The sequence below is a fragment of the Falco naumanni genome, chromosome 16 (assembly GCF_017639655.2).
Source record: "Falco naumanni isolate bFalNau1 chromosome 16, bFalNau1.pat, whole genome shotgun sequence".
Lineage (NCBI taxonomy): Eukaryota > Metazoa > Chordata > Aves > Falconiformes > Falconidae > Falco > Falco naumanni.
In genome coordinates this window covers 2,712,173-2,737,971 of record NC_054069.1, presented here as the reverse complement: position 1 = coordinate 2,737,971, position 25,799 = coordinate 2,712,173, and the positions used below count along the sequence as shown (strand labels likewise).

General features: G+C 51.0%; 1 protein-coding gene across 2 annotated transcripts in view; it reads left to right on the top strand.

Moving 5' to 3' along the window:
- Positions 1 to 25,799, top strand: part of KIRREL3 (kirre like nephrin family adhesion molecule 3) — a 341,828-nt gene that overhangs the window by 200,223 nt on the left and 115,806 nt on the right. For both annotated transcript variants that reach the window (XM_040616226.1, XM_040616225.1), the window contains exon 2: positions 15,370 to 15,447. In XM_040616226.1, coding sequence (XP_040472160.1) covers positions 15,370 to 15,447 — 78 coding nt within the window. The remainder of the gene's footprint in view (positions 1 to 15,369; positions 15,448 to 25,799) is intronic.

The following is a 25,799-nucleotide window of genomic DNA, read 5'->3' as shown; positions in this document are numbered from 1 at the left end:
AGAACAGCCCTGGTATCTCAGGGATTATGGAAACCAATCCTTGGGACAGGAATGGTGCGAGGAATGACAGGTCTATGGGGTGGCGACTTGCTCCAAGTCCAGGTGGAAGGGGGGGGGGGGAGCTTTCTGTCCTTGCTGCAGGCTGGGGGGAGGGCAGTAAGGTCCCCCGTGGGGTACCACACAGCTGGAGGGGTTTCCCCAAGCAGCAAGTGTGTCTCGGGCAAGGGTATTTTACCTGGGCAGGTTGCAACGGGTGTGTGGCCTGAAGCACTGCTCGTCTCTTCCCGTGGGACCGGTTCCTCGGCCGTTGGGGCAGGGCTGAGGAAACTGGGGCAGCAGGTTTTCCGCTTGTGCCCCGCAGTCCTTGCGTGCTCGTCGTCCTTGAATACCGACTGCTGTCTCTCTTCCCACCCCGGGGGTGGGCTGAGTCCCCTCGGTGAGGGGCTCTGCGTGCCACAGAGGTGTGCCCGGGGTGCTGCGAGCAGCCTGACGGGCTGCAGGACACTCCTGTGGGAAGTCCCGGCGCTGGCGAGAGGGAGCGATGCTGTTAGGGAAGCTGGAATCCCTCCAGCTACTCTGATGGTATCATGTTTGTTCCCTCAGTGTTTGCCAAAAGCACCCTTATTTATTTCATCAGCTAAATGCTGAAAACCAGATGCCTGACTTCCATCAAGGCGTTTAATGATGATGATCATTGCTTCCTCTAATGCAGTGTCTTCTAGTGAGGGACGATGCCAAAGCGGCGCACAGCTGTTGACCGATGGGTGCCTGTCTGTTTGCTCCAGTATTTTAGGGTACTTGTCTATTTTTGTGCTAGGGCTCCTTTTTTTCTTTTTTTTTTTTTTTATTTTTTTTTTATTTTTTTTTTTTTGCTGAGTTGCAGGAAGTGCTGAGGTGGAACATGGCAGCTGTTCAATAGCATGCAGGAGCCTGGTGAGGCAGATGAGCTCAGGGAGCGAGGAGAACCTCCTGCTCCTCCGTGGTGCTGCAGAATGCCTCGTGCGTGCTAAAAACGTGGTCTCTGCATCCGCTTGGAAGCAGCGTGAGGATGCTGCTGCTCTTTCCTAACTAATCTATGAGTAAATAGCACCGATGAGGCTGTGCAAGCAGTTTTTGGCAGAGCTGGGATGAAAGATGTTTGCCTTGGAGGTTTGTTTGTGGTGCAGAGGCACGTTTTTCCTTGGAATGGGCTGGCCAAGCTGAGCTTCAGAGGACGCTAGGTAGGAGACAGACGTTAGGCATGGCACAGGAAGGCTGCTCAGCCCTTCTGTTCACACAGGAGCGTTCCTGAACCTTCTGAACTGCTCCATCAATTCAGAACGTGGCTTGAGAACTTCACTTGGACAAGCCAAGTTGCTTTGTTTTGTCTGGTGGCTTCACCTGGAAGGTGGGAGCAGGGTCGTGTCCTCGCATCCCGGCGTGTTTCGGGATGTTGGGACAGGCAGAGGCACTTCAGTAGCGCTGTTCTGGAAGGTGTCAGGAGACCTTTCAGCCCCCACCATCCTATAGAAAACATATGTGATTGTTAGATTGAACTGTGGCGTTGCTTTCCTTCTGGGAAGAGCTATGTAACTTCTGGAAGTATGTTAAGATTATTTTTTTTTTTTTTTGAGACAAGAATTTCAGTATTGCTTTGATATGTATTGAACAAAATGTTGACACAACACACCAGGCTACTCAGATTTGTTTTAACTTGCAGTTTAGACTTCAAAAAAAAAACCCAAAAACCAACTATGAAATGAATTAGCAAATTATTTTGATTGCTTTGTTCATTTTCCAGCAAGAAAGCTACCCACCTGGAAAATACCGACTAGCTGCAGGCAGGAGCAGAATTTATTACCTGAGATAAATGGATCTGGGATAAAAGTCCTCTTTATTTTTTCATTTTAGCTGCAAAGGGTGATATGCTTCTGTTCTGTTCTTTGTGCTGAAGATCAAATAAGAAGGAACTTTGCATAGGTGTGCCGGTGCCTTTCAAGGAAAAGTTTAGTCCCCCACCCCAACCTTTGCCTCCTGAAGAAGCAACACCTCGGACCTTTGATGAGAGCAATATTTAACGTTCCTTTTGCAATAACGCTGGGGTGACTCTGAACCCCAGGGCTGGCACTCTCATTCTGTTTTCGGTTCCATGCGCGCAGTCTCTGATCTCTCTACCTTGGCCCCGTTTTATTCTTTTTTTTTAATTCCTTTCCCCATTTCTCTCGTGGAGATGGCTTTGTGGAACAAGCGTTGTTTGGTTTGCCTGAAGGTCCTTAGAGGGCGGCTGGCGGATCTGGTATGCAGGGTGTCAGCGACATTCAATGAACACACTCAGATCATTGTAAATCCCTATTTACACACAATAAACATAAGGACATAAAATATAGAGGGAAGAATACATTATTGATCACAGCAATGGCGCGTAACGTCCTTTGGAAGGCAGGTGGTGCACCCCCATCCATCCGCGCTCCTAATGCGGATGGGTCTTGCTCCTTGGAAAGCCCCTGGCTCAGCACGGGGAGGGGGTGGGCAGACCCCCGTGAACGGTGGGTGACAGCCCGATGTTATTAGAAGATATTTGGAGATTGAATAACGAAGCGGGGCGTTTCTCTGGGTGACCTGGTGCCCTACCTGTTGAGCATTTTTGGATTTTTGTTAAGCAGGCAAACGCTTGAGAGAAGATTTCTTACAAGTGGGGGCAGAGCGTTCCAATCTCGTTGGCTTTCCCTCCGAGAGCAGGTGGATCCCCCCCATTGTAAGGATGTAGCAAAAGGAGCGTTTTGTGTGCAGGATGCCCCGGGTGCATCTATAGGCGAGCAAAACTGAAGCGTGGAGCAAGGTCAGCGAGCTATTTCTGGTGTGCACGGGCAGAGCGGGTCAGCAGTGGCTGAGAAGGATGGTTTGCAAGCCCTAACGATGCTCTCCTGGTTGTAAGGAGTATGAGTTCCAAAACCAAGTGTGCGGTGCTTTTTTCTGCATTTAAGGGGTCTGTTTGGGATTTTTTTTTGTTGTTGTTTGGTTTGGTTTTTTAACGGTCATTTAAAATGCTTTCCATCTGAGGTGCCTTATCAGCAACACTGGCCTGGTACTTGCGTTGCAGCGATGAAGAACGATGTTTTGATGGTTGCTGAACTTGTAGCTGATGATTTCTTCTCAACAGCAGGCACTGTCCCTAATCTCCCGTGCAATACATGAAATTCATTCCCTTGTTTTATCTCTGGCTGAGGTTGCAGGGAAGCGAGGTCCTTGAGGCTTGACAGGCGATTGGGATAGGTTTTGTTTGGTTTAAATGAACGGAGAGTTCAAACCCAGACAGGTAATGGAGCAGTTCCCCTCCCCTTGTTCGCTTTTAGGGGATTGCGGACCTTGCTGCTCCTCACAGTGTTGGCTCGGAGGCCAGCTGCCGGGGTCGTAAGAATTTCAAGGTACAGCTGCGGTAACAGAAAGAGCATCTTTGTGCAAACTGGATAACTTGAATTGGCACATGGGGAAAACTCCCCGCCCTGAGCCACCTCTCACCTCGGATCTGAGCTGTTTGCTCACTCGTGTGAACTCTGCAGTGAAAACATATTAAAGTTCCCTTTTCTTGCGGCTTTTTTCCTCCAGGTATTTAATCTTAGTTTACAGATGAAATGTGCAGTGGAGAAAAAGATGCTAATCACACAGTTGCTGCACTCTGCTCCAGCCACTGAAAAATTTATTACCATCTGTCCTGGATTGGACAGGGCTGTGAGCATCAAGACGTTAACATCTTTGAAGCAGCGGCAGATAGAGTTGGCGTTGCAACAGGGCACGGCATCGAGTCCGCAGGGGCCGTGCGAGGAGGTTGGTACGGGAGGCGTGCACGTTGCAGTCTGCTCTTTACTAAGGTCAGAGGCAAGAAAAACCTGTGTTGTGCTCAACACTCCCGTCACCTGGCTGGGAGTGTCATCTCGGCAACTTTCTGGTGTTTTATAGCAAGGGGGGGGGTTCTCTTTTTGTCAACCATTTAACTAGTCTGCTCTTCCCACTGTTGTTTTTTTGGCCAGGGATTGAGGTAGCTGTCGCTGTTAGTGTCCTGGATGCATCTTCATGTACATCCCCGATGGGTTCCTTCCCTAGCTGTAAGGGGGAGCACGTGGCTTTATAGAGTCAGGTTCTGCCAGGCTTTTACGAAACCAGAGCAGAAGGCGAGGTCAGAAATCAGACAAGGAGTGGGATTTCTCCAGCTCCTGAAGAAAGCTGTTTGGCCACGCGGCTTTCAGAGTGTGTCGTGGTATCGAACCGCCTTGGATGCGCGGAGTGGTTTGGTTTTTACCCTGCCTCTGCCCTCAGTGTATTGTTGGACTTCAGAATTACTCAGACTACAGCTCCCGTGATGCATCTTACATCCATGGTTGGGGCTTGGCTTTTTGCAGGAGCTGTGGTTCTCCCCGGCTAGCTCCTCCTGCAGCCGTTCCTGCCTTCCAAATCCAGCAGGCGCAGCTGGAGCTTGAAGCATGCAACGGTTTCATCAAGTACCTCTCCTGCGGCTGTGTTGGCATATGCCTGTGTTTCTTCTTTGGAAAAAAAAAAACAAAAAAAAAAACCCAACACAACTTTAGACAATTTTTTTAAAAAAAAAACCTCCACACCTTGAAAAAACAAAAATTGCTGAGCAAGGAAATAATTGTCAGCGGCGCGAGGAGTGCTTGTGTGTCTTCCGCAGCAATTAGCAAACCTGAGCGCAGGCTTGGCTGTCTTTCCAATTAAACTCTGGCGAGCTGGAATACATGAGGTGATAATGAAGCAGAGAGTTTTGGAGCTACTCTGCTTGCTATTTTGAGGATATGGGAGCTTTAGGCTCTCTGGCTGAAACAGCCACTGAAAGTAATGGGCTGGACAATCTCACCCCATTACTTTTAATGGGATTGAGAGCGCGCGCGCGCGGGATCAGCGCACTGACACGGGGGGAAGCAGGGGAGCTGTTTTCACGTATCGTTCACGTTATGGCCAACACTGGGAAAGTGGCCCCCTGGCAGTGGAAGCCAAGCTGCTTGCAGTAAGTTACAGGGTTTGGCAGCAGATAGGAGGAGGAGTAGCAGGGAAGATGCATAAAGGCAGGTACTGGCATCTGCTGCGAGCTGGGGCTTAATGTGGTCAAGGCATGTCATGGGGAGAGGGACAGCGGTATGGGAGGGGTCCCTGGGCATGCTTTGGGCCACGAAAGGGCACGAGCAGGTTGCCAAGTCCTTCCCTTACACTGATCTTCCCTGCTTTACCGTCCTACTTCTTGCCCGTGATCATTACACACTAGGCTTTTTTTTTTTTTTTTTTTTTTTTTTTTTCTTTTTGCTGAAGCCGGTGAGCACCGCTAGCAAAGTATTTGCAGTGCAAAGATCCAGCCAGCAGGACCAGTTGCAGAAAACATGCAGTTTCAGGTCGATCAGGAAGCCAATAACGCTCTAGAAAGGGAGCGGGCATGGTCATGAGGCAAAGTAAATATTGCAGGATTAAAGATTCAGGCTGACTGCCCCAACCTGCAGCTGGTGTCGCGGATGCTCAGCATCTTCTCTGGACCCAGGCGAGGTGACCGGTGCAGACTCAGACAGAAGCAGCGCAGCCTAGCAGTGGTCCTGGCAGTCCGGGTGATGGATTTGGTTCTCGTGGTGGGACTGAATCTGCTACCGCTGGGACATTGAAGGAACGTGGTCCGGACAGGGCGGCAATCAGCCTCCTGCAGCCTGAAATTTGCCCACTCGCTTTCCTTTCTCTTACAACTGAGCGTGGCCAAAGCCCTGCCAGCACACCGTAAAGCTTCAATACCTCAATCAAAGCCACTTTCCTGCAGAAAGGGACGGAAATGTGATGATTAGATAATACCTTGCATCTTGTGGCTTTCTCCCCTTGCCTGTCATTGGCGCCTTGTTCACTGGCGGAGGGTGGGACCTGTTCTCCTGCTGCCCCTTCCATCCAGGCACCATGTGCTCTTCCAGCAGGTTCTAACAGAAGGGAAAGAGTAGGGACTGCAGCGAACGTGCCTCCAACTGCGATTAATCTGGAATTCCTGGTCCCTTGGCCGAGTTACTCATCCATGCCAGTTTGGTAAGGCCACCATAAGTGAGGTTCCCCAAGCTGTTCAGGTGCCTCGGCTTCTGTTCCGGGAGCTCCAGAGGAACGGAGATCCACCTGTGGGGCTGACCCAAGGTGACATGTTCATGTCACTGGTCTCCTTCAGCTCAGGACCAGTGGGTGGCCCAAGAGGAGATGGTGTAGCACGGACCAGTGCTGCACAGCAGGTCTCTGACCCCTCCTTCTCACCTCCTAAGTGGGAAGGCGGCTTAAAGAGTTTTCTGAAATTGCTGCGAGTTGGCAAGGAGGGGAAAAATAAAATAGAAGCTGAAGATCAGAAATTTTAAGGGAAAAAAAAAACCAAACAAACAACCTCGGATGTGGAAGAATTGCAGCATGCTGTGAGGTAACCGGCAAATACTATTTAATTATAAGATACACAGAAGTAACGGCGTTGGCGAGGCTGGAGCGCGATTTCCCAGTAATAGAAGGACCGCGGGGTTCCCTGCCTCTGACTGTCGTGTCATCTTCAAGTGAGAGTGTGGATGCGCTTCGGTGCTTTCCCTGCCTTCTGCGGGGATGAAAGGGTCACGGCTGCTCCGTCTTGAAGGAGCCGGGGCAGTTGCCAAGGGTGCCCGGTATGGGAAGGGTTGGAGGAGCTGGGCACTGGACTTCATGGGATTTGAGGCAGGAGGAGCTGATGGATGCGGGGCAGACGGGCTTGAAGCCAGTGACCGTGATCTCCTGGGTCGGGCAGAGGATAACTGGGTTTGCTGCGTGTTTCCAAGGGTGGAAGTGGTTTGTGCTTTCCTGTAACTGCCCATCTTTCTAGGCTTGAAAGCCGTTCTGGTGAAGCCACCCAGGGTGGGAGGTGTGAGAAGCCACTGTTGACCCAGAGCGCTGCAATAGGTGTGACCTGTGCAGCGCTCTGCTTTTATTTTCATTATTTTTTTCTCTCCAGCGTGTCCAAAATCTATCAGGGCAGTATGGAGCCTTGCAGGGCTTATTGCAAGTGTGCCCGTAGCCACATTCTCCCAGTCGAGCGGAGGTATTATGGGGTGGCCTGGGTGGGGGGGGGTGAGGCTGGTATGCCTCCTGCTCTATGCAGATCTCTAGACCTGCATGTAAATGTGGCTCTCTGTATGCCAGGGGAGCGCAAAATGTGTTATTTATTCCAACATGAGATGCTCTCACCAGGCTTCGGGATAATGTCGTGCTGTGTGTGTGGCTAATGTCGCTCGGCTTGCAATGGGACATGCAGGGGTCCTACAGCAGGAGCGAGGAGCAGTGCAGCGCTTTTCAATGAAATGAGAAAGCCGGGTGTTTTGTGATGAAATCAGGTCTTTGGAGAAAACACTGTCTTCTTAAGGAATCCAAAGACATGGATCTCATCTCTTCCTCCCTGTCTTTTGGTTGTTTTCATCTAGATTTTAGACCATCTTACAGACTGACAATCCTGCCTGGTGTGAAGGAGCACACCGTGATGCCCGTGCAATCACGGGAGGTGGAGCAGGGAGGCTTGACCCAGCTTAGGCTGGCCCAAGCCGTCTTCTGAACACCCTTGCAGCCCCCCTGTTTCATACGGACCCCGTGTGCTGCGATATCTGGGGCTTTTCCAGCCTCTTGGGCACGTCCTCACAAAGGCATTTGGGTTCCCCATGGAGCTTGTTTCATCAAGTGTGATGAGAGAGGTGCTGAGGAAAGGTGTGATGGGTTTCATACGTGTCCTCCACCCTTTCCTCTCTGCCTGGGTGGTGGTGTTTTTCTACTGTATGGAGTTGAATACACAGCTCCTGGGTTTTTGGGGGGTAGAAGAGGAAGAAAACAGCTGGAGGAACAAGTGATGCGGCATCGGTGCCACTGCAGAGCTTGTCAGGCAGCTCCCCAAGTGACTGGGGTCTGAGCTGACAAGCAGAGCGGGGGCAGGGGGTGACGGACAGCCTGGGGCCATCCGAACCCTCGACTGGCCAGGGGATTGCCTGGGGGAGGCAGAATGGACAGACAGGGCAAGGGACAGGGCTCAAAGTGCCTGTTAGCCTCTCCTGCCCTCGCTGTTCGTGTCCCAGCGGGCACGAGGTGCTCTGTAGAGTACATGTGGGTCGCATCAGCTCGTGCAATGCATCCGCTGGAGTGCGACCCAGACAGACGCGCCGGTGGCCTGGTTGTCCCCCCCCCCCAGTATCCCTGGCTGCTCTGCCGACTCCTCCGCATCAGCGAGTGCGGTCTCACCAGTGCGCATCTCCTGCTGGTAGGAGGATGCGGCTGGTGATGAGTCAGTCAGGTTCGGGGGCTGACCTGGGGGAGTGACAAGGAGAGGCAGGGGATGCGTGGGAAGGTATTGGCGTGTTGCTGAAGTTTCTCTCGCAGCCTTGTTCCTGACCTTCCTGCAGCGCCCTGCTGCCTCGAAACAAGAGATGCGTTTTGTGGCTGGAATGGAGCAGCACGTACAATGGGCTGTAGTCAAAAGCAGATTAAATCCTCGGGAAGTCCTTGAAGTGCAGGTCAAACCCCCCAGCGAGGTGAATTGGCCGTAGCCCCACCAAACAATCCAGATGTCCTCCCAGGGAGGGTCTGAGCTCCAGGGCTGCGGCCAAGCTGAGGAGCTGAGCAAAGCACGATGGAAGTGGCAATGGGATGGCAGCTCCTGCAAAATGCCACAGAAATCACGTAAGGGGGGGGGGGGGGGGGGAAGGCTGGAGCTACGCCTGCGTGAGGCTGGGAAATGAAACGCTGACCCCGCAGGGGTGGAGGGGGCCGGGGTGTTGCAGGCGGTGGGCTGAGCATCTCTTCTTGGCGAAGCCTTTGGAAGCAGGACGTGGAGGGAGCAAGCGGGAACCCAGGTGTGCGATACTGCCCGAGGGGCTGGGGCCGTGGGCAGCCTTCGCCGATGGCTCTGGGGGGGGGTTGGTGAGATGATGTGGATGTCTCCAGCTGCACCGGTTATCTGAGCAGCAGAGCTCGAGCAGTGTGAGCAGGGGTTCAGGTGTTATCGCTGGTGGTAAGGAAAGTGGACTCTTGTTCCTAACTAAGCTTTTCTTTGTTTTTCTTTCAAATAAAACAAATGCTGGGTGAAAGTTAGGACTTTTACAACAGGAAAAACATGAAAAATACTTTCTCCTGCATGTGAGGTGTGGTTTAGCTGCAGAACCTGCTGCCCCAAGACCAAAGCAAAGCATTTCAAATGATTTGACTAATGTAAACGTGTACCTGTGCATGCAAAGGTGTGAAAGCTGTTCATTTAAAATGGTTCACGTACTTATGGCCGTCTTACTCTGGGGTAAATAGGGTTTTTTTTCCTACAGCGGCTCCTTCAGGGAGAAGTTAAAAAAAAAAAAAAAAAAAGAGAGAGAAAATATAAAAAAACCCGAAGAATGACTGGATTTGAGTTTTGTAAGGATTCTTCTTCACTTGCTGGATGCTCCCCAAGCAGGACATTGTTGTAAGAGGTTCAGAAAAGGTACCTTGGCTGTAGAGGGTTGGGGAGGAGGGTGGGGAATATAGACAAATTCAGGGTACTGAACGTGGGGACTAAAGCCTCTGTGTTGCTGATAGAGGGAAGAAAAAAAAAAAAAAAAAAAGCTCTTCAAAACACTTCAGTGCCAAGTTACAACTTGGAGGTGTCTCTTTTCCCTTCATTAGGCAGGGAACACAGGGAAATAATTCTCTTTGCTCAGCAGCATGAATCCCTGTCTTTCCCCTTCTGCTGGTTGTGTTTCCCGCTAAGAAGCAACTTTTAATTGTCTGGTAGCAGGGCAGGGCTCGTTCCTGGGTTTCTCCAGTCTTCCCCTTGAAGCTTTTTGTGCCGGTGCCTTTCGAGGCACCTCGGAGAGCTGGCTGCCAGCGTACTGCGGTATTCCGAGGGATGTGCCTGTCCAAAGCTGTTTGTCCCAGAGAACCCCCTCCTGGGGGACGGCTGGCTCTGGGATTTTTTTCACGGAGTTGAAACAGACTCCATGAAAATCAGCACACTCAAGTTTTCCTGTTATTTTCCATTTATGGGGTGGTTGGGTTTTTTTGTTTGTGTGTTTGTTGGTGTGTTTTTTTTTTTTTTTTTTTTTTTTTAACTCAAAAGGATGTTTGGCAGAAGTTTTAAGGGCCCTGCAGACTTGCACTCTTCAGCACCAGAAATTCCCCTTAGGGAACGCAGCGATAGGGCTGGCTTGTTTTGGTGATGCTGCTGTGTCCGAGCTGCAGATCCGTGCCTTCAATGTTTTAGGTCTTAACAGAGGTTTAAATTTCATGGAATTTTCCTTTGGCGTGCAAAGCTGAGCTGTCCTCTCCATGGTGGTGGTTACCCCGTGCAGCGGCAGGAGAGGAGCCTGTGCCATCCCAAAATCTCCAGCCAGAACTGGCTCCAGCTCGGGGCCCTGGTTTCTGCAAATTCTGCTGTACGTGCCTTCTCCCTTGAACACGAACGGGGCTTGCAGGTCTGCGGACCGTCAGAGAATAGCCCTTTCGCACAGTTGAGTTTTACATCTCGGAGCAATGAGCTGGCAAACACCTCTGCTCCATCTGTTTTCCTTCGTTGATGGATTCTTTAAAGTCAGATTGTGGTCCCACAGGGACACACTCAACTAATCCTCTGCTTTTAAGATTTTATTTGTGCAATAAATGGATGACAAGGTGGTTTGCAAGTACATAACACAATAAATGGGTTTATAAATGCAACTTTTCTGCAGAGCACTATAGAATAAAATATAATATCACTACAGCATTTAACACTGATCTCTGATTCATTCATATTTCAAACAGTAATGTGCCCATTTTCTCATCTGGGAAGCCGGGTAGGTTTTTTAATACATTTTTATAAATTAACCAGGCACAGATTTAATAATAACTTGCATTTGTATAGCTCTGTCATCTCTGAGGATCTCAGCTTGGTCGGCAGACTTAACGGCGTAATATCGAAATGAGGTGTCGGAGGATCCATTTAAAGCTCTCTGCTGAAATGCAGCGGTAGTTTGGATCGCTCGGCAGCGCTCGCGGATGCAAAGGGCGTTGAGGGAGGAAGCTGGAATCCGGCAGAAGGAGAACTTGGAGGGGAAGGATGCGCTTGCTTGATGGCTGCTAAAATCCCCTGGAGAAGAGGTCACAGGGATGCTTGAGGAAATCTCTGTGAGACAAGCAGGGTGGTTACTGAGCCTGGAAACCAGGCTGTTGAAGAAACAAAGAAGAAAATGCGCCTTCACACATTTCTTCTAACTTTTGGGATGCAGCGTTACTAGGAAGGGTGAAGCCAAGAACATGGAAAGACTTGGGAGACTGGGATTTTCCGTCCGTAACGTGCTTTAGCAAGATACCCAACAGCAAGCAACTTTATCCATCGGAACAGCAAACCTCTAAGGTTTGCTAAGGTTAATCGTAAAATAAGATTTCTCAAAGTGACCAAAACCTCTTGCATTTGGTGAGGTGGGACCTTCTGGTGCCACCTGAGCTGGCCAGCTTAAAGCAGGAGGGGTTGAGCTTCTTTCCTTGGAGACTTCCATGCTCTTTCAAGATCTCCCACACAAACTCTTTGCTTCTGAGTTCCCCAAGTGAGATGGGGTTTTTTTCCAACCCTCTGTCCTTCCCAGTCACCGTGGTTTGGTGTCACTTCACACAAGGACATCTGGTGTGGAGGACACCTATTCCCTATCCCGGCAAGGAAAAGTTTAGAATGAAGCTCATGCATGTAACGTGCAATTGGAAAAAATACTTACAGATCGCAAATTGCCCTCTCTGTAGAAGGAAAACATGAGAAAATAGAAACGTGATATTTATGTTAATACAAAGTTTTTAAAATTTAATTTAAGAGACCAGCTGTTTGTGCTTCTCTTATACGAGCTTAATTGGTATATAATAGCATAGTTAATTAAATACAAATCAATAGTTTAAAACAGCTAATTGATATTTAATATGTATGGGAAAATATAACTTAGTTGTAATATAATTAACTCAATATTAAATAAGCAATGGAATTGCAATTATGCCTTTACAATGATTATAAAGTTTATCGTTCTTTAATAAACTTGCAATTAGACAGGATGAGCTGAAAAATTATTAAACAGGTATTATTGGGCTATTAAACATTTATTATCATTCCTGGTGGAATACAGCTACACAATAGTACGCATTGTGATTGTGTTAATAAACCTTTATTACTGCTCTGCAGCTTTAGCCTTTACTGCACCGGTTGATCAGAAACCAAGTTCCCTCCCTGAGTTGTGGGTGGAGGAATTGCCTTGAAATTGAGTAAGGAAATCCCAGATGACGGGAGAAATAAGGAATTCTTTGTCTGGTGGGTGCTCTTCTGCAAGTTTTGAGGAGAGTTAACGCAGGTACTTTTGAGCAAGTCGCAAACCTGGTTCTGCCATGTATTTTCCGAACAAGATGCTTCAGCTCACCCTTCTTCACAGTGCTTGCAACGATAAACTTCATCTCGTTTCGCTCTGCTGGGAAAAATCAATTGCCATTGCAGGGAGACAGATGGGACTTGTTTTAGGGGTGGGGGACATGCATGGGTTAAACCATTCTGGTTTCAGTGGTATCTCAGCAGCCCCCCTAAAGCCAAAACATTTAAAATGCTGGGTATCTGCTTAACTATTTTAGCTTTAGGTAGCCACTAAAAGCCGTGGAGTGGTGAGACATCCTTAGGCGTCAGAGTCGTCTTGAAGTATTTTACCTTTTAAAGGCACTCTCAAGTATTTAAAGGTGCCTTTAGCTATAAAGATTTTTGCATGTTCTCACAAATTTATGGTATGAATTATTATAATGCAGTGCTCTTGTTAGCTCCTTTCATCATGGCATATCAAAGTGTTTTATAAGCATTAATTATAGTACCCCTCAGGGAGGCAAGTGGAAGATAGACACCCATGCCGGTGTGCGCTGATCCAGGCTCCAGATGGGTAATAACCTGGATCGCATCCGGATCAGGCTGCGTGGCTCAGCCCTGACCATCCCTCATCCTCTAAGGGTTAAGTTGTGCCTGGCACCTCCTGGGTAGCAAAGCCGGACCTCCTCCTTGGGAGCATCCCGAGCCGGACCTCCGAGTGGTGGGATGTTCATCCCCAGGTAGGCTGCGGTAGCGCTCCCTCCATCACTGCTTGGGTTCAGGATGCTCGTGGTGATGTCTGTGGTCCATAGAGAGCGCATCAGCCCCTGCCACGCCGGGTCTTGTGCGTTCGGGGGAAAAGTCCAGCCAGCATCCGCCCGCAGGTCCGTGTGCGTGTGCCGGGATGCGTGTCTGAATTCTGAGCTAGGAACAGTGGTTTGCTCGACCCTGCTGCCTTGTGTGACGCTCATCTAATTGTGCTGGTTTAATTACGCTTTGATACCTCGGTGCTTATTGAAGGCTCGATAGGAATCGATGCCGTTTTGCTTTCCTATCAATAAAGGCATAAACGCCTCTGGCTGGCGCCGCGGGCTCTGGGTAGCTGGCCCCGGAGGCTATCGGCAGGTTCATGGCTCTCCAGCCACATGCTCGCGGAGTGTCCGTTTCCACAGGCGTTGCACAATCCTTGATGGAAACCCCACTTGAGGTTCGGCAAGGTCCTCCTGATGCCGGCCATCGGAGTGCTGAGGGAGGCGACCTGCGCTGACCGTCCTTCAGCCCGAGTCGGGAGCAGCCGAGGCATCTAACGCTCTGCGAGTCAGCGCCTTGCTGGGGGTGTCTGCGGTTGTGGTCGATCGTGTCGCCTCCACCCTGCAGAGCAAGAGGGCTGGTTTCCACCTTCACGTCAGAGGTGGGAGAAGGTTGCTCTTTACCTCTTCCTGTTAATTAGGCCTCTTGATTCAAGAAACCACTGAGGATGCGGATAGTTGATTCATCTGCCCTGAATTGTCTAAGCTTTAGGCATCTCCATCCGAGTCAGTCGCTACCTCTTACGGCCAACAAGAGTTACAAGCACCCCAAAGTCCTCTCAGGTAGGTGAAGTGAGTCACTTTCTGGAGATGCCGATTTCTCTCTGGGGCATTGCCTGAGGTAGCAGTGTGGATTTAGGGGAGCAATTCAATTTCAGCTCATTCTAAGCATCTCAAGAGACTTACTTTTGTCTGAGCATCAGCTTCAGCGGGATTAGGTGTGTAATTTCTTTTGGTTAGATGCTGATGTCCTCCCAAGTGGGAGCCTCAGGACCAGGAACTGTTGGTCCTTAGCAAGGTGGAGCCCTGCTTAACGTTAAAAGTGCTTGAACTAGTCTTGCGTGTACCCTGAGTGTCCTGGGGTCAAAAGAAGTATGGTTTTTCTGGGTTCAGGCTCTGATTCTACCTCACGCTGTGAGCAAGAGGAGGCTGCTAACCCCTCTACTGGGATGCCATGGCAGCTCGCGGTGTTAGGGAGGGATACCCTCGTATCTGGGTATATACCCACAAAAATCTGGGAGTCTTCCCTGCACATCACACTGCACTGAGCAACTTTCCTCTTCCTCTGGACCCAATCCAGCTCTGCAATTCAAACCCACGTTTGCATCATGGCGCTAAAAGCCAGGGCTGCCAGGCAGTGCTCGCTCTGCTCTAAAGCTGTCGCTGCGCTCCCGACTCTCCCGCTTCGCTGCCTCTTGCGGGTGGCACAACTTCGTGACACTCCCGAGCGCTCCTTCCTTGGCAGAGAGGGGCTCTAAAGAGTTCGCAGCCACATTAAGTAAACATCAAAGGGGCTTTGATCAGCAGGGCTCTGCAGAGCACAGAAGCCCCCGAGGAGCTCTGCAGGTCCGCAGGCAGCATCGGGGACACGGTACCTTAATTTTCTCCACTGTGACACAGGAGAATTTATTTGAAGAACCAGAGCTTTTTGCTGCTCTGAGATGCACGCAGGGAGAGCATGCACGCGCGCAGCCTGCTTCTGGAAAAAAAATCCATGTTCAGATCTCTCCCTGTTTGTTCCCGTTAGTGAGAAAGCACCATTAAGAAATCAAGGCATCAAAGGCACGCGCGTCCTCGGTCTGGGGCACTTCGCTGCTTGTAGGGTCACTTGCTTGCTTCTAAAGAGCAAGATGCCTCAAGCCAGACTTATCTTCCCTTCTGAGGGCCGTTTCCCATTTTACTTTGCTGCCCGCTAAGGGAGAAAGGGATTAAAGAGCCCACGTTGCGGCAACGCGCTGACGTGGAGGAAGATGCGGCTCGTTCCCTCTGCGGAGTGCTTAAGAAACGGGTGAGGGAGGGGATGGCGACCCTCCTGTCTCTAGATACACGTGGCTAAAAAGCAGCTGGAAGCAGTTGGTTTGGGACCCCCAGCAAAGCTCAGCTCCGTGAGGCTGACCAAAGACTTCGGTTACATGCTTTACCTGAACGGTGTAACCGGCAGGATTCGCTCCCTGCAGCATCCCGTGCGCTTGCTCTTGTCCCCAGCCGAGTCCTCTAACATCGTTCTCTCTTCTCTTGCAGAACTGGGGCTCCCGGGAAGAGGATGCTGCCTAGTGCTGGGGTTCATGTACAAGGAGAAGTACCGCAGGATGACTGAAGGTGAGCAGTTCCCTCGCCTTCTATTCTTCCTTCCTCTTCAGCCGTCTCATTGCAAGGGATGCGGATGCGCCGCTGTTAGAAACGTGCTAGGTTCTTGTTCACACCAAGGAGAAAATCCTGCTTCCCCTTTGATCTCTGAACATCTTAGCCGGTATGGATGTGGGAAGCCTATTGCACGAAGCCGCGAGAGAAGAGCGGGAGCTTAGTAGTTCCACGCATCCAAAATCCACTGTCTTTTCCGAAGGAAAGGATGTGTCACACGGGAAGCGCTTCCAGCAATTGCTGCATCCAGTCTTTTTATTCTACTTGGGGGGTGGTGCCTCACCGTGGCACCTTCAGAGACCCAGTTGCCTTTGCAGCCCTCGGAGGTGGCATTCCATTTTGCTCGTCAAGCCTCTGCGCTCTGGCAGAGATCTTGCTAGAATTTCCCTGTTCTATATTCTAGTCATCCCGCAAGTACTTTATGAGCATTGATTAATCCATATAAATATCATAAATAATTATGAAGCGTAATAACTAAACAAAAACTATTTATGCTTGGAAGAATTGGCACCCTTGCTTCTGGTAGCTTCGTTGCTTGGCTTCTTTTTCTGAAGCAAACCCTGGTGCGGCACATCTCTGCTTAACGCTGGATGAGAGAAGGAGTAAAGATCGCAGATGGATGGAGGGGTCTTGAGGATGTGTCAAGGAGAGTTTGGCTGCCCTGAGCTGCAAACTTGAGCCAAACGTGGATTTGGGGGGGGGGGGGGGGGGGGGGCTTTGATTGGAAATTCTTTGGACAAAGGGTGCGCTCGCTTGCTTCGCTGCGCTGCCTTTGGCTTGCGTGGGGTGGTGTGTGGCCAGCGGCTAGCCGTGGGGGTGTCTGCCCCTGCAGGGAGCCTTGTCTTGACAAGAGTAAGAGTTGCGTTAGCTTTCACGGGGTAAAACTCTGGTGGAGACCAGTTTATGGCTCAAAAATCAGTTAGAAGATCAAAGGTTCCTTCAGTTTCCCCGGAGCCCTGATTCCGAGCTGATAACATGGAGGAAAGTACTTCACAAGCCTTCACCTTGTGCTTGTTAATTATCACATGCTTTTTAAACATTGATTAGAGTGTGTTTTTATCAGGAAGGGGTTGCCCCTTGGGAGAAGGGATGGCAGAGTCTCCCCCGACTGCTGTGAAAAGGTGCGGTCCCTCTCGGTGCCTCCCTGTCCCTCAATCCTCTCGGAGAGGCTGCCTGCGGCTGTGCTCAGACGGGCAGGAGCACCCTGGGGATGCTCCCAGGGTGCCCGAGAGCTTGGCAGGACCATGGGCACACCTGGGCATCCCGCCGATCCTTGGGGATCGTTGGCAGGACCACGGGCACACCTGGGCATCCCGCCGATCCTTGGGGATCGTTGGCAGGACCATGGGCGCACCTGGGCATCCCGCTGATCCTTGGAGATCGTTCACAGAAGCTCCTGTTCCCCCCCTGTTGGATTCAAAGCCTGCGTCCGCCTCCAAAGTGAGCTCCCTTTTCAGGTGGAACATGGCTTTGTGTGGAAAACAAAGAAACATGAAAGGACAAAAGGAAAAGCCTTTGTGTGGGAAAGGGAACAAAGTGTTCCTGCCTGGCGCTGTGCAGCCAGCAAGTTTCTGGCCCCTGCAGGACCATTATGTTTAAAGGTACAATCTGCCAAAAAACAAAGCCGGGGGATTTCCATGGCTACAGAGACTCTAGGACTTGTGTTTTCACTAGAGGCGGTTCTGGATGACAATTGCAAGCTTCCAGTTTGGGAGGTTTTGGTGGGTTTCAGTGCAAAGCCATGGAGGGCAGATGTCTGGTCAGCTACAGAAGCACAGCAAAGGTGTTTCCTACCCAAAGTGCCTGAACCAGGCTCTTGGGGCCGGCTCCCTCGCAGGGATAAGGAAAAAAAAAGCTTCCCTTTTGTGTTTTTGCCAAGTGAGAGGTTTTCCTCTTTTTATTGCGTGATGGTGCTAATGAATAGCCCTATTAATAATTACAGGGTAGCTGAAGGATCTGAAAGCAGAGGTAGGCAGTGGGGCAATGGGATAATTATGAGGTGTGGGGTCTCCATCGTACTGGAAATGGGTAATTACAGGGATCATTAGAACCTTGCTCTCACTTAACGGAGTCATCTACAAAATGCTCTTGTAGGTAGAGAAGCACGAGAGGACTTAGGCAGGGTCTCGTCAGCGTGCAAGGATCGCTTCGGGGTGGGAAAGCGTTTCTCTCGGCTGTCCCCACGGAGAAGATCCAGGCTGGGCACTTGCAGACCAGCGTGGGAACCTCTCGCAGCAGGGCAAAATAAATTTCGTAGCTTGTGGATGATCTGTGGCCATGCCCAGCGAGGGTCTTTGGTAGCATGATGGTCTTTGTTTACCAACTGGCAAGTGATGGATGTCCGTTAATGCAACTGATTGCAGATGTGGGCTCTCCCGGCTGAGATGTCCAAGTGTCCGAGGACTTGTCTCTGTCAGTGCTGGTTATCACCTACCATTCCTTGTACCGACATCTGTCAGCCCGTGCCGTGAAAAAAAAAAACATGTCTGGGTGAGGTGCTGGTGTCCCTCCCAGCTGTAAGGCAACAGAGCAGCGTGGGTGGCTGCTGCTGGCACCGCTGGCGATGTGCAAAGCAAAACCAATGCGGGCACTCCCCTTGTGGCTGGCATTGCTGCGCTGCACGGGATGCAGTGGGCTCTTGCTGCGTTGGCACCGGGAAAAGTGCTGGAATTGGGCACGGTGTGGGGATGCGCATGGGCTGGGAGCGGGACGGCGCCGCTGCAGCATGGCTGCTGTACACAGATTCCTTTGCTGTGATTGACGAGTGCCTGGTCTGCGTGCTGGGATCGCTGTTCGGCGCGCGGCTGTGAGTTGTAGGCTGAAATGAAGCTGGTGACAGTTGTAGACAGAGGGAGAGAGAGGTAGGAGCTGTCTGTAATGACGGCCTTGCAATAAAGACGCTTTAGAGTTAATCCTCCACCATCTGTCTTCATTCTGCTAATAACCCACTCAATCAGATGCTGCCGGCTGTTTGTTAACACTCAGAAACAGATACACGCTCAGGGGGAGCGCGCTGTTTGCTGGTGAGGGGCCAGCATCCCCTTGGGGACCAGCTCTCCCCTGACCACGGTGGTGGTTTCGTGGGGGCCACGGCTCGTGGACTGGCTGGCCCAAGGCATGTGCCGTGCAAGGAGGGCGATGCCGAGGGCGGCGGTGAGCTGAGCTACCCTCCTTTCCCCAGGGCTTGTGCTTCCCCGGCTCAAGGGCATTATGGAGTAGAAAGGTGGTGACCTCCATCCCTCAAGAACAAGGATCTTGAATTAATCTGAAAACTGGAGCTTGTGTTTTCTGTTCCCTCTTCCCCTCCACGTTCAGTTCTCCTCCCCTCCCAAGGGAAGGCAAGGAGCGTGCTGTGAAATCTCTCCCAGCTCCTCTATGGTGCATGGTCCCTGCCTGTCCCGAGCTGGGCTTGCTCCCCGGCAGATATTTAGATGTCGGTCCTGCTCCTGCTATTTTTCTTCTTCTCTCCTGCCTTTGTCTTCTTGCCAGATCTAACTCGAGTCATTAGCAAGCGTCACTGCAGCAATTATGGCACTTTTTGGCTGCCATTCATAAAGCTACTAACGGGAACGATTAAGCGCTGAGAGGTGTCAGCCTTCTCCTTCACCACCTGTTCCCACCAGCCGTCGGCTGCTGGAAGGTGCCTACAACCATCTCCCCGCGCGCAGGGTAGTGGAGCTCCCTTCCCTTTCCAGACGCTTTGCTGGCTCCCGTGTTCTCGCATGCCACGGGCAGGTGGCATCTACATGGGACAGAGCCAGTGCGTGGGGAGGGGAAGGGTGGGCTTCATCCTTGTGCCCAAAGTTGGGTGGTGACAGCAGCCACGGCTGGGAAAAGGGACAGGAGAAGGACTCAGTGCAGCAGCATCCTCCTGGACCAGCTAATGGTTAATGCTCTGTGCCCAAGGAAGGACAGGCTCCCCCTCTTCAGCTCCTTGCTTTCTGCGTTCCTGGCATCCACGCTGTCAGTTATGGACAGGCAGGAGGCTAAAAGCTGTACCTTAATCTGCAGGCGGTCCCTCGGCATCGGCCGCTGTAGATGCAAACTGGTGTGCCAGGAGAGGGGCTGGTGCCAGAGTTCTCGCCAGCAGCAGCCACCCTCCATTTGCACCGTGGCTGGAAGCAGAACCCATTATTCTCCACAGATTTTTTGCATTCAAGGTGTCTCTGTTTGCTGTACAGAGCAATACCAGCAGCCATGACTGCAGAGTTGCAGCTCGACATAGCAACGAGTGCTGGTCTGTGTTTAATTGGGAGAGGGAGTTGCTTGGCAAATCGTATTTGCTGGGTAATGACTGTAGAAATCTGCTCAGATAAGAGCTGATGAATCCGAGGCAGATTTTTCTGTAAAGGCCACGCGAGGCTGTCGGTCAGCATAAGACAAACCTGGAGTTTTGGGAGTACGGAGAGTGTGAGGGCTTTGAAGTTTTGCACTTTGCAAACCTCGCCTGGATTCTTCTGGTCAGAAGGTTGGGAATCTTATCCTTTAAATAAGGATATTTATTATATCCAACCGTTCGCGCTGGTACTCACATGAAGCTCTGCTGGCTCTTTCCGGGGGAAGGTGGGCATCCCACAAGGATGGGGTTCACCCCCGAACCTTGGAGCATCCCACAAGGATGGGGTTCACCCCCGAACCTCGGAGCATCCCCCAAGGATGCGGTTCACCCCCGAACCTCGGAGCATCCCCCAAGGATGCGGTTCACCCCCGAACCTCAGAGCATCCCACAAGGATGCGGTTCACCCCCGAACCTCGGAGCATCCCGCAAGGATGCGGTTCACCCCCGAACCTCGGAGCATCCCGCAAGGATGCGGTTCACCCCCGAACCTCAGAGCATCCCGCAAGGATGCGGTTCACCCCCGAACCTCAGAGCATCCCACAAGGATGCGGTTCACCCCCGAACCTCGGAGCATCCCACAAGGATGCGGTTCACCCCCGAACCTCGGAGCATCCCGCAAGGATGCGGTTCACCCCCGAACCTCAGAGCATCCCGCAAGGATGCGGTTCACCCCCGAACCTCAGAGCATCCCACAAGGATGCGGTTCACCCCCGAACCTCGGAGCATCCCGCAAGGATGCGGTTCACCCCCGAACCTCAGAGCATCCTGCAAGGATGCGGTTCACCCCCGAACCTCAGACTTGGGGCAGGGCTGGTCCAGGGAAGCAGCAGTGGATCGAAGGAGAGCCAGCAGCGAGCTCATGCATCCATGCAGCACCCCCCAGGCTGCAGCTAGGAGGGGTGATTCAGATCAGCCTGGCTTGCTTCACACTCGTCAATTGCGAGCAGTGTAGCTCTAGATGTTGCTTTTTTTTTTTTTTTTTTTTTGGTCTTCAACCATCTCTAGTCTGCAGATAGATTTCAGTACTGCTAGACGTGGGGAGAGAATTGCGTATGCGTAGGAAAGCTGTTTTTATGGTTTATAATTATCTCGTACCCATCCTTAGAATAATTATAGCTCCTCCATTATTAATAATTGGCATCCCAGTCCTTGTCATAGATCATAAAATGGAGTGGAAGCTCAGCCCAGGGTTTGCAATAATGTACCTTGGTCTAAATTGAATAATTGGCAAAATGGTGAAAATTGTTAGGTTTTTCGCCCATTCCTTGGTGCTGGAATTAGTGAGATATTAGTGCAATTAGCCAGTGCTTCCATTTGAGGCTGCAATCATTTGGTTTGTAATTTAGAATAAATGTAAAAGCCCACTTGTGCTTCTGAACGGATTATTTGTCCTGTTTAAAAGTATCTAATGGGGTGGCTGTCATCTAAGCAAGATACATTTGACCCATTTCAATTTGTTTCCCTTTTAATCTGCTATCTGTTTTCCTGGATCTTTTTTTAATAAAAACATAAAGAAGAAGTGGGTGAGAGAGACCAAAGAGGGAGAGAATAAAAGCGTTATAGATCTGGAGTTTATCATAAGCCAAAGTAACTTGAAATCAAGGCTGTTAAACTGCAGAAAGCAATAAAAAGAAAACACTATTTGGAGATCGTTTAAAGGGCCGAGTGACTTGTCAATGAAAGGTTGCTCTATTCGACTGCTTCTTAATAGCTTCTCAAAGGGAATCTGCAGCTCTTGCAAGGACGAAGGCTGCGGGTGCTTTTGCAGCAGCTCTTCACTGCGGCAGGGAGCGCTGGGGTTAGCAGGGTGCTGGGGTGCTGCAGCGGCGGTGCCGAGACGGGTGAAACCCAATGCTGAGAAGGACAAGAAAGCGCAGGAGGGAAGGAGATGGGTCTGAACCCCAGAGTGTATGGAAGCATTAACATGTCCTAAATATTGAAGCCCTGGGTGTCCGTGGAGGCTGGATGTGTCACTGTTTGTGGACAGATCTGTGTCTGGTTCGGTTCTGCCCAGCTTCTGCCATCCCGCCGTGCCCTCCCACGGCATCAGCGCAGCCTTTCCCTCCCCGGGGCTGAGCATCCTTTCCACCCAGCCTGATTCCAGGCTCCGCCTGGAGAGGAACAGGCTGGGGCTCTGGGATGGAGTCCCTGCTGGTTTGGGGAAAAACGGCTTGTTTAGAGAAGCCGGCTGTGCCTCCACTTCAAACATCTTCTCTGCTCGAACGCCCCTTCTGCCGCCTGCCGCGGTTCAAAGCGGGTTCAGTGATGCTTCCTGCCAGGAAAACGTCCTATTAGAGCATGGCACTGAGTCGCGGTTATGTATTCATGCCACCCATTAGCAGCCTAGCAAGGCAGTTGCTGCCTCAGAATTGCTTGGATTTATGGAGACACTTAATCTGGATCGTGCAAGTGGTTTTTACATCTGCAGCAGCACAGGCTGAGCATGAATCTTGCTCAGCCTCAAGGATAAATCGGAGCCAGTTCTTATCCCTGTAAAAAGTGACCTTTCTCCTCTACCACATGCTAACAGCCTCTGTGCTGCTGGAGAAGCTCTAACTTCACTCTGTTCTCTGGCCCGACAGTGAAAAGGGTCTGTCCTTTGGGACAAGCCTTGTAACGTGTTACCTGTTTTAGCTCCAGCAGCGTTGGCTCTGCTCAACCTGCTTTTGCACACAGTGGAGCTCAACAGCCCGTAAACAACTTTTAACATCTTCTTGAGCATCCCAGCATCTTCTTACAGCTTGCCCTCTGAGGCGTTGCATCAGTCTGCGACCTGGGAATGGGATTTCTGCAAAGCTTTGCTCCACGGTACAGGATCCCTGGCCCAAAGTCTACTGGGATCCACTGTCGTGGTAGATGTGCTATTAGCTGGTCTCCAAAGCTCCCTGCAGGATGTGGTCCGAGCTTTGCATCGCAAACTCTACTGTCATCGCTGGGTCTTGGCAGCTCTGTGATAAAGAAGCTCCAAACATTGTCATTCGTGTCTCCCCGCAAAGACACAATCACAATTGATTAGGGAATATCTTCCGTATAAGCTGCATTGAGCCTTTTGTTCTTTATCTGACAAAGGCAGGAAAGAGGTGAGTGGATGGAGCAAGCTCCGGAGAAGTTGTTAGACACGTTGTTATCAGCAGAGGTCTCATTGATATTGCTGTGACGCTTTGTGTGTCTGTCAGCTAAACAAGGCAGGGATGTGCGTGAAACCTGAGGAAAAACCATCGCACCGAGCTTGTCTCTTCATCTGGCATCAAGGGGAGATTTTGCCTGGGTTGGGTCAGCTGGAAAACTGGGTGAAACGCAGGACCTGGCTGGAGAGACGTACGCTGCCGGGAGCGGAGTCCTGGCTGATGGGTCAGGCACGTTTACAAGGATGCTGCGGAGGGCAGGACCCCGTGAGAGGTGACATCTCCCCAGCTTACCTCTCTCTGCTCCTTTGGATACGGGGAGCAGAGTTCCCCCCTGGATGCTCCAATTGTCTGCAGCGGTTGCGGCGTGGCTGAGCAGCTCTGCTGGTCATAAATCTGATGCAAAGCTTGCGAGTTTTATGGGAACGGTGTTGTTGTAGCAGTTAATGGTCTAAGGGTATAATTTTATCTATTGATTTGAGTAGCAGTCCCCTGTGGAAAGCTATTGCTGTGTGGTCTTAAATAAATGAATACAATACTTCCTCGCTCCCCATACTGGTGTAAGATAATTCAGGAGCTGCTTCTCTTGCTGTTCAGCCTGCAGGCGTGAATGGGAGGACCTGGGATGCTGTGGATTCTGCGTACCATCCCTTTGCAGGGGCTCGAGAGCCTGCTAAAGACACTTCAGGAATCTTAGGCTTTAATAAACGTGGGCCAATATCTAGGGTAGGATTTAGAATATCTTGGCTACTTGTATTCTGTTGCCTTTGCGCTTCCCCTTTAGGTCCTTGAGGGCATTTGGAATGGGATGTGCACCCAAGGAACACAGCAGGCTGTTGGGAAAAACTTCTCCTGTGAGGCGCACATGAAAAAGGGCGGCGATAAGGTCACGTACGTCGCCTTACCCCGCTGGCTGGCCGTCTTTTTGGCATTGCTCTCTCTGCTGGGAGTGGGCAGGTTTGGTTTTGAGGTGTATCAGGAGGCAGGGAGAGTGTGATTTGAGGGAGATGCAAGGCTTCTCCCTGAAGATGGTGACTCTGGCTTTCTCATCTCTGCGCTGCCTCCAGGCTACCGTCGGAGTTTACCTTTGAGCGTGTGTGTCTGTTGAGAATTCTCCCCTCTGCAGAGCTGTTGCTGCAGCCCCGGGGTGTGCTGTTCAGCTTTTCTCCCTCTGTGTCCATGGGGACTCTGCCAGAGAGGTTGCTGGCAGGCGGTATTTCACGAGCAGCGCAGGTCACGCTGGTGACATGGTGTCCACCAGAGCAGAACCTGGATGCGCAGGTCCGGCTGTGCCATTAAGTCAGGTTCTGATGATGCAATAAATCCTCCTGGCATGGACACGATAGCACGTTTGCGTGGAAGCTTCCAGCTTCTTCAGGTAGATGGAAGCCGTTGCTTTCCAGAAAACGATCCACACTTTGATTCGGGAAGGGGGCTCAAGGCTGGAGGAGGGAAGAGCCCTCCTGCCCTTTCCGGGGGGAGTCCTGGGGGTGCAGGCACTGCAGCACAGTTGCACACAAAGCACTGCATGCCTCATAGAGAAGCCTGCCCGTGCCGCAAGGAAACGCGGGGTCCATTCCTGCCTGCTCAGGATCCCGAACCTCCCTCTCCTGGAGGCAGGCAGGCATGCTTTCCGCAGGTCGGAGCTTCACGAACCGGAGCAGTGAAGCAGTACCAAGTTACCGTCGCTTAGAATATCAATTAAAACCGCCACAGCCCTGTAAGTCCCACCCCGAGACGCACGCTCTGTATCGATAAACAGCCACGCTGGCCATTAAAACAGCTCTGGAGCCAGCAGAAGTAAATCTGATGTAAATGTGAGTAGAAGCTTGCCACGGCTGGAGTAGTTCCAACTAGAGCCCGGCTGTGGGGTGGGAGCTGAGTAAAATCGTTGTGAAGATGAAATTCTGGTGTTTGCAGGAACAAGAGAGCCCGTGGCTTTGGTATGCCGTGAAAAGGCTTAAATAAATACTTTTGAAGCTCTATTCCCCACTGGTTGCCCCCCATGTCAGTAGGTCACGTAATGTCATCTCTGCTCTGCAGCCCCAGCCGGTACGGCGAAGCTCCTGCCTTACGGGAGTGGCACAGGACAGCTGGATTTTACAGCTGTAATGGCAAATCAGAAGAAATTGTGTGTTTCGGGCCAACAAAACGAACCTGTGCCCGTTTCTCCATGAAGTGGGACTTTGTTGGGTTTGACTGGAAGACACAGCAAAACACCCAGTGAAGCGCCTTGCTTTGGGGGTGGGCTGGCTTTTTTCGAAACCTTTCTGAAAATCCATTTTTATCGTAAGGAAATAACAAAATATTATCACGAAGCATATCGAGCTGAGTCCTCCGAGCCCTGTTCTTTTTTTTTTTTTTTTTTTTTTTTCTTCCCCCCCAAAAAAAGTTATTTGCTGTATCTGGCCAAACCCTGCCATCTGTACTCACTCCGTAAGACTGAAGTCGGTGAGCAGCCTTGGGGTTCGGCTTGATGAGGGCAGAAGGAGCAGGCACGGTCAGAAACCCGCAGGATGGGTAGGGAGCGAGTGCGAGAGGCACTGCGAGCCGGATTCCCCTCGGCCAGGCAGCCAAGGCGACGGTTATTTAGTACCTGGGGCTGCTACTGCGACCCTTCACCAAGCAACGACTTAAACCGCAAACCTTAATAATTACCTCTCGTGCAGCAGCAATTTCGGGGCCTTTCCATATATACATACACTTTTATGCCCAGTGTTTGCTCCTATAGGTATTTACTCACTCTATAAATGTATTAATGGGGCTGATCTTGAAATACATTCAAAGATCTGAGATGGAGATTTTTTTTTTTTTTTTTTTTTTTTGCTTTTCCCGCTGTAACAAAG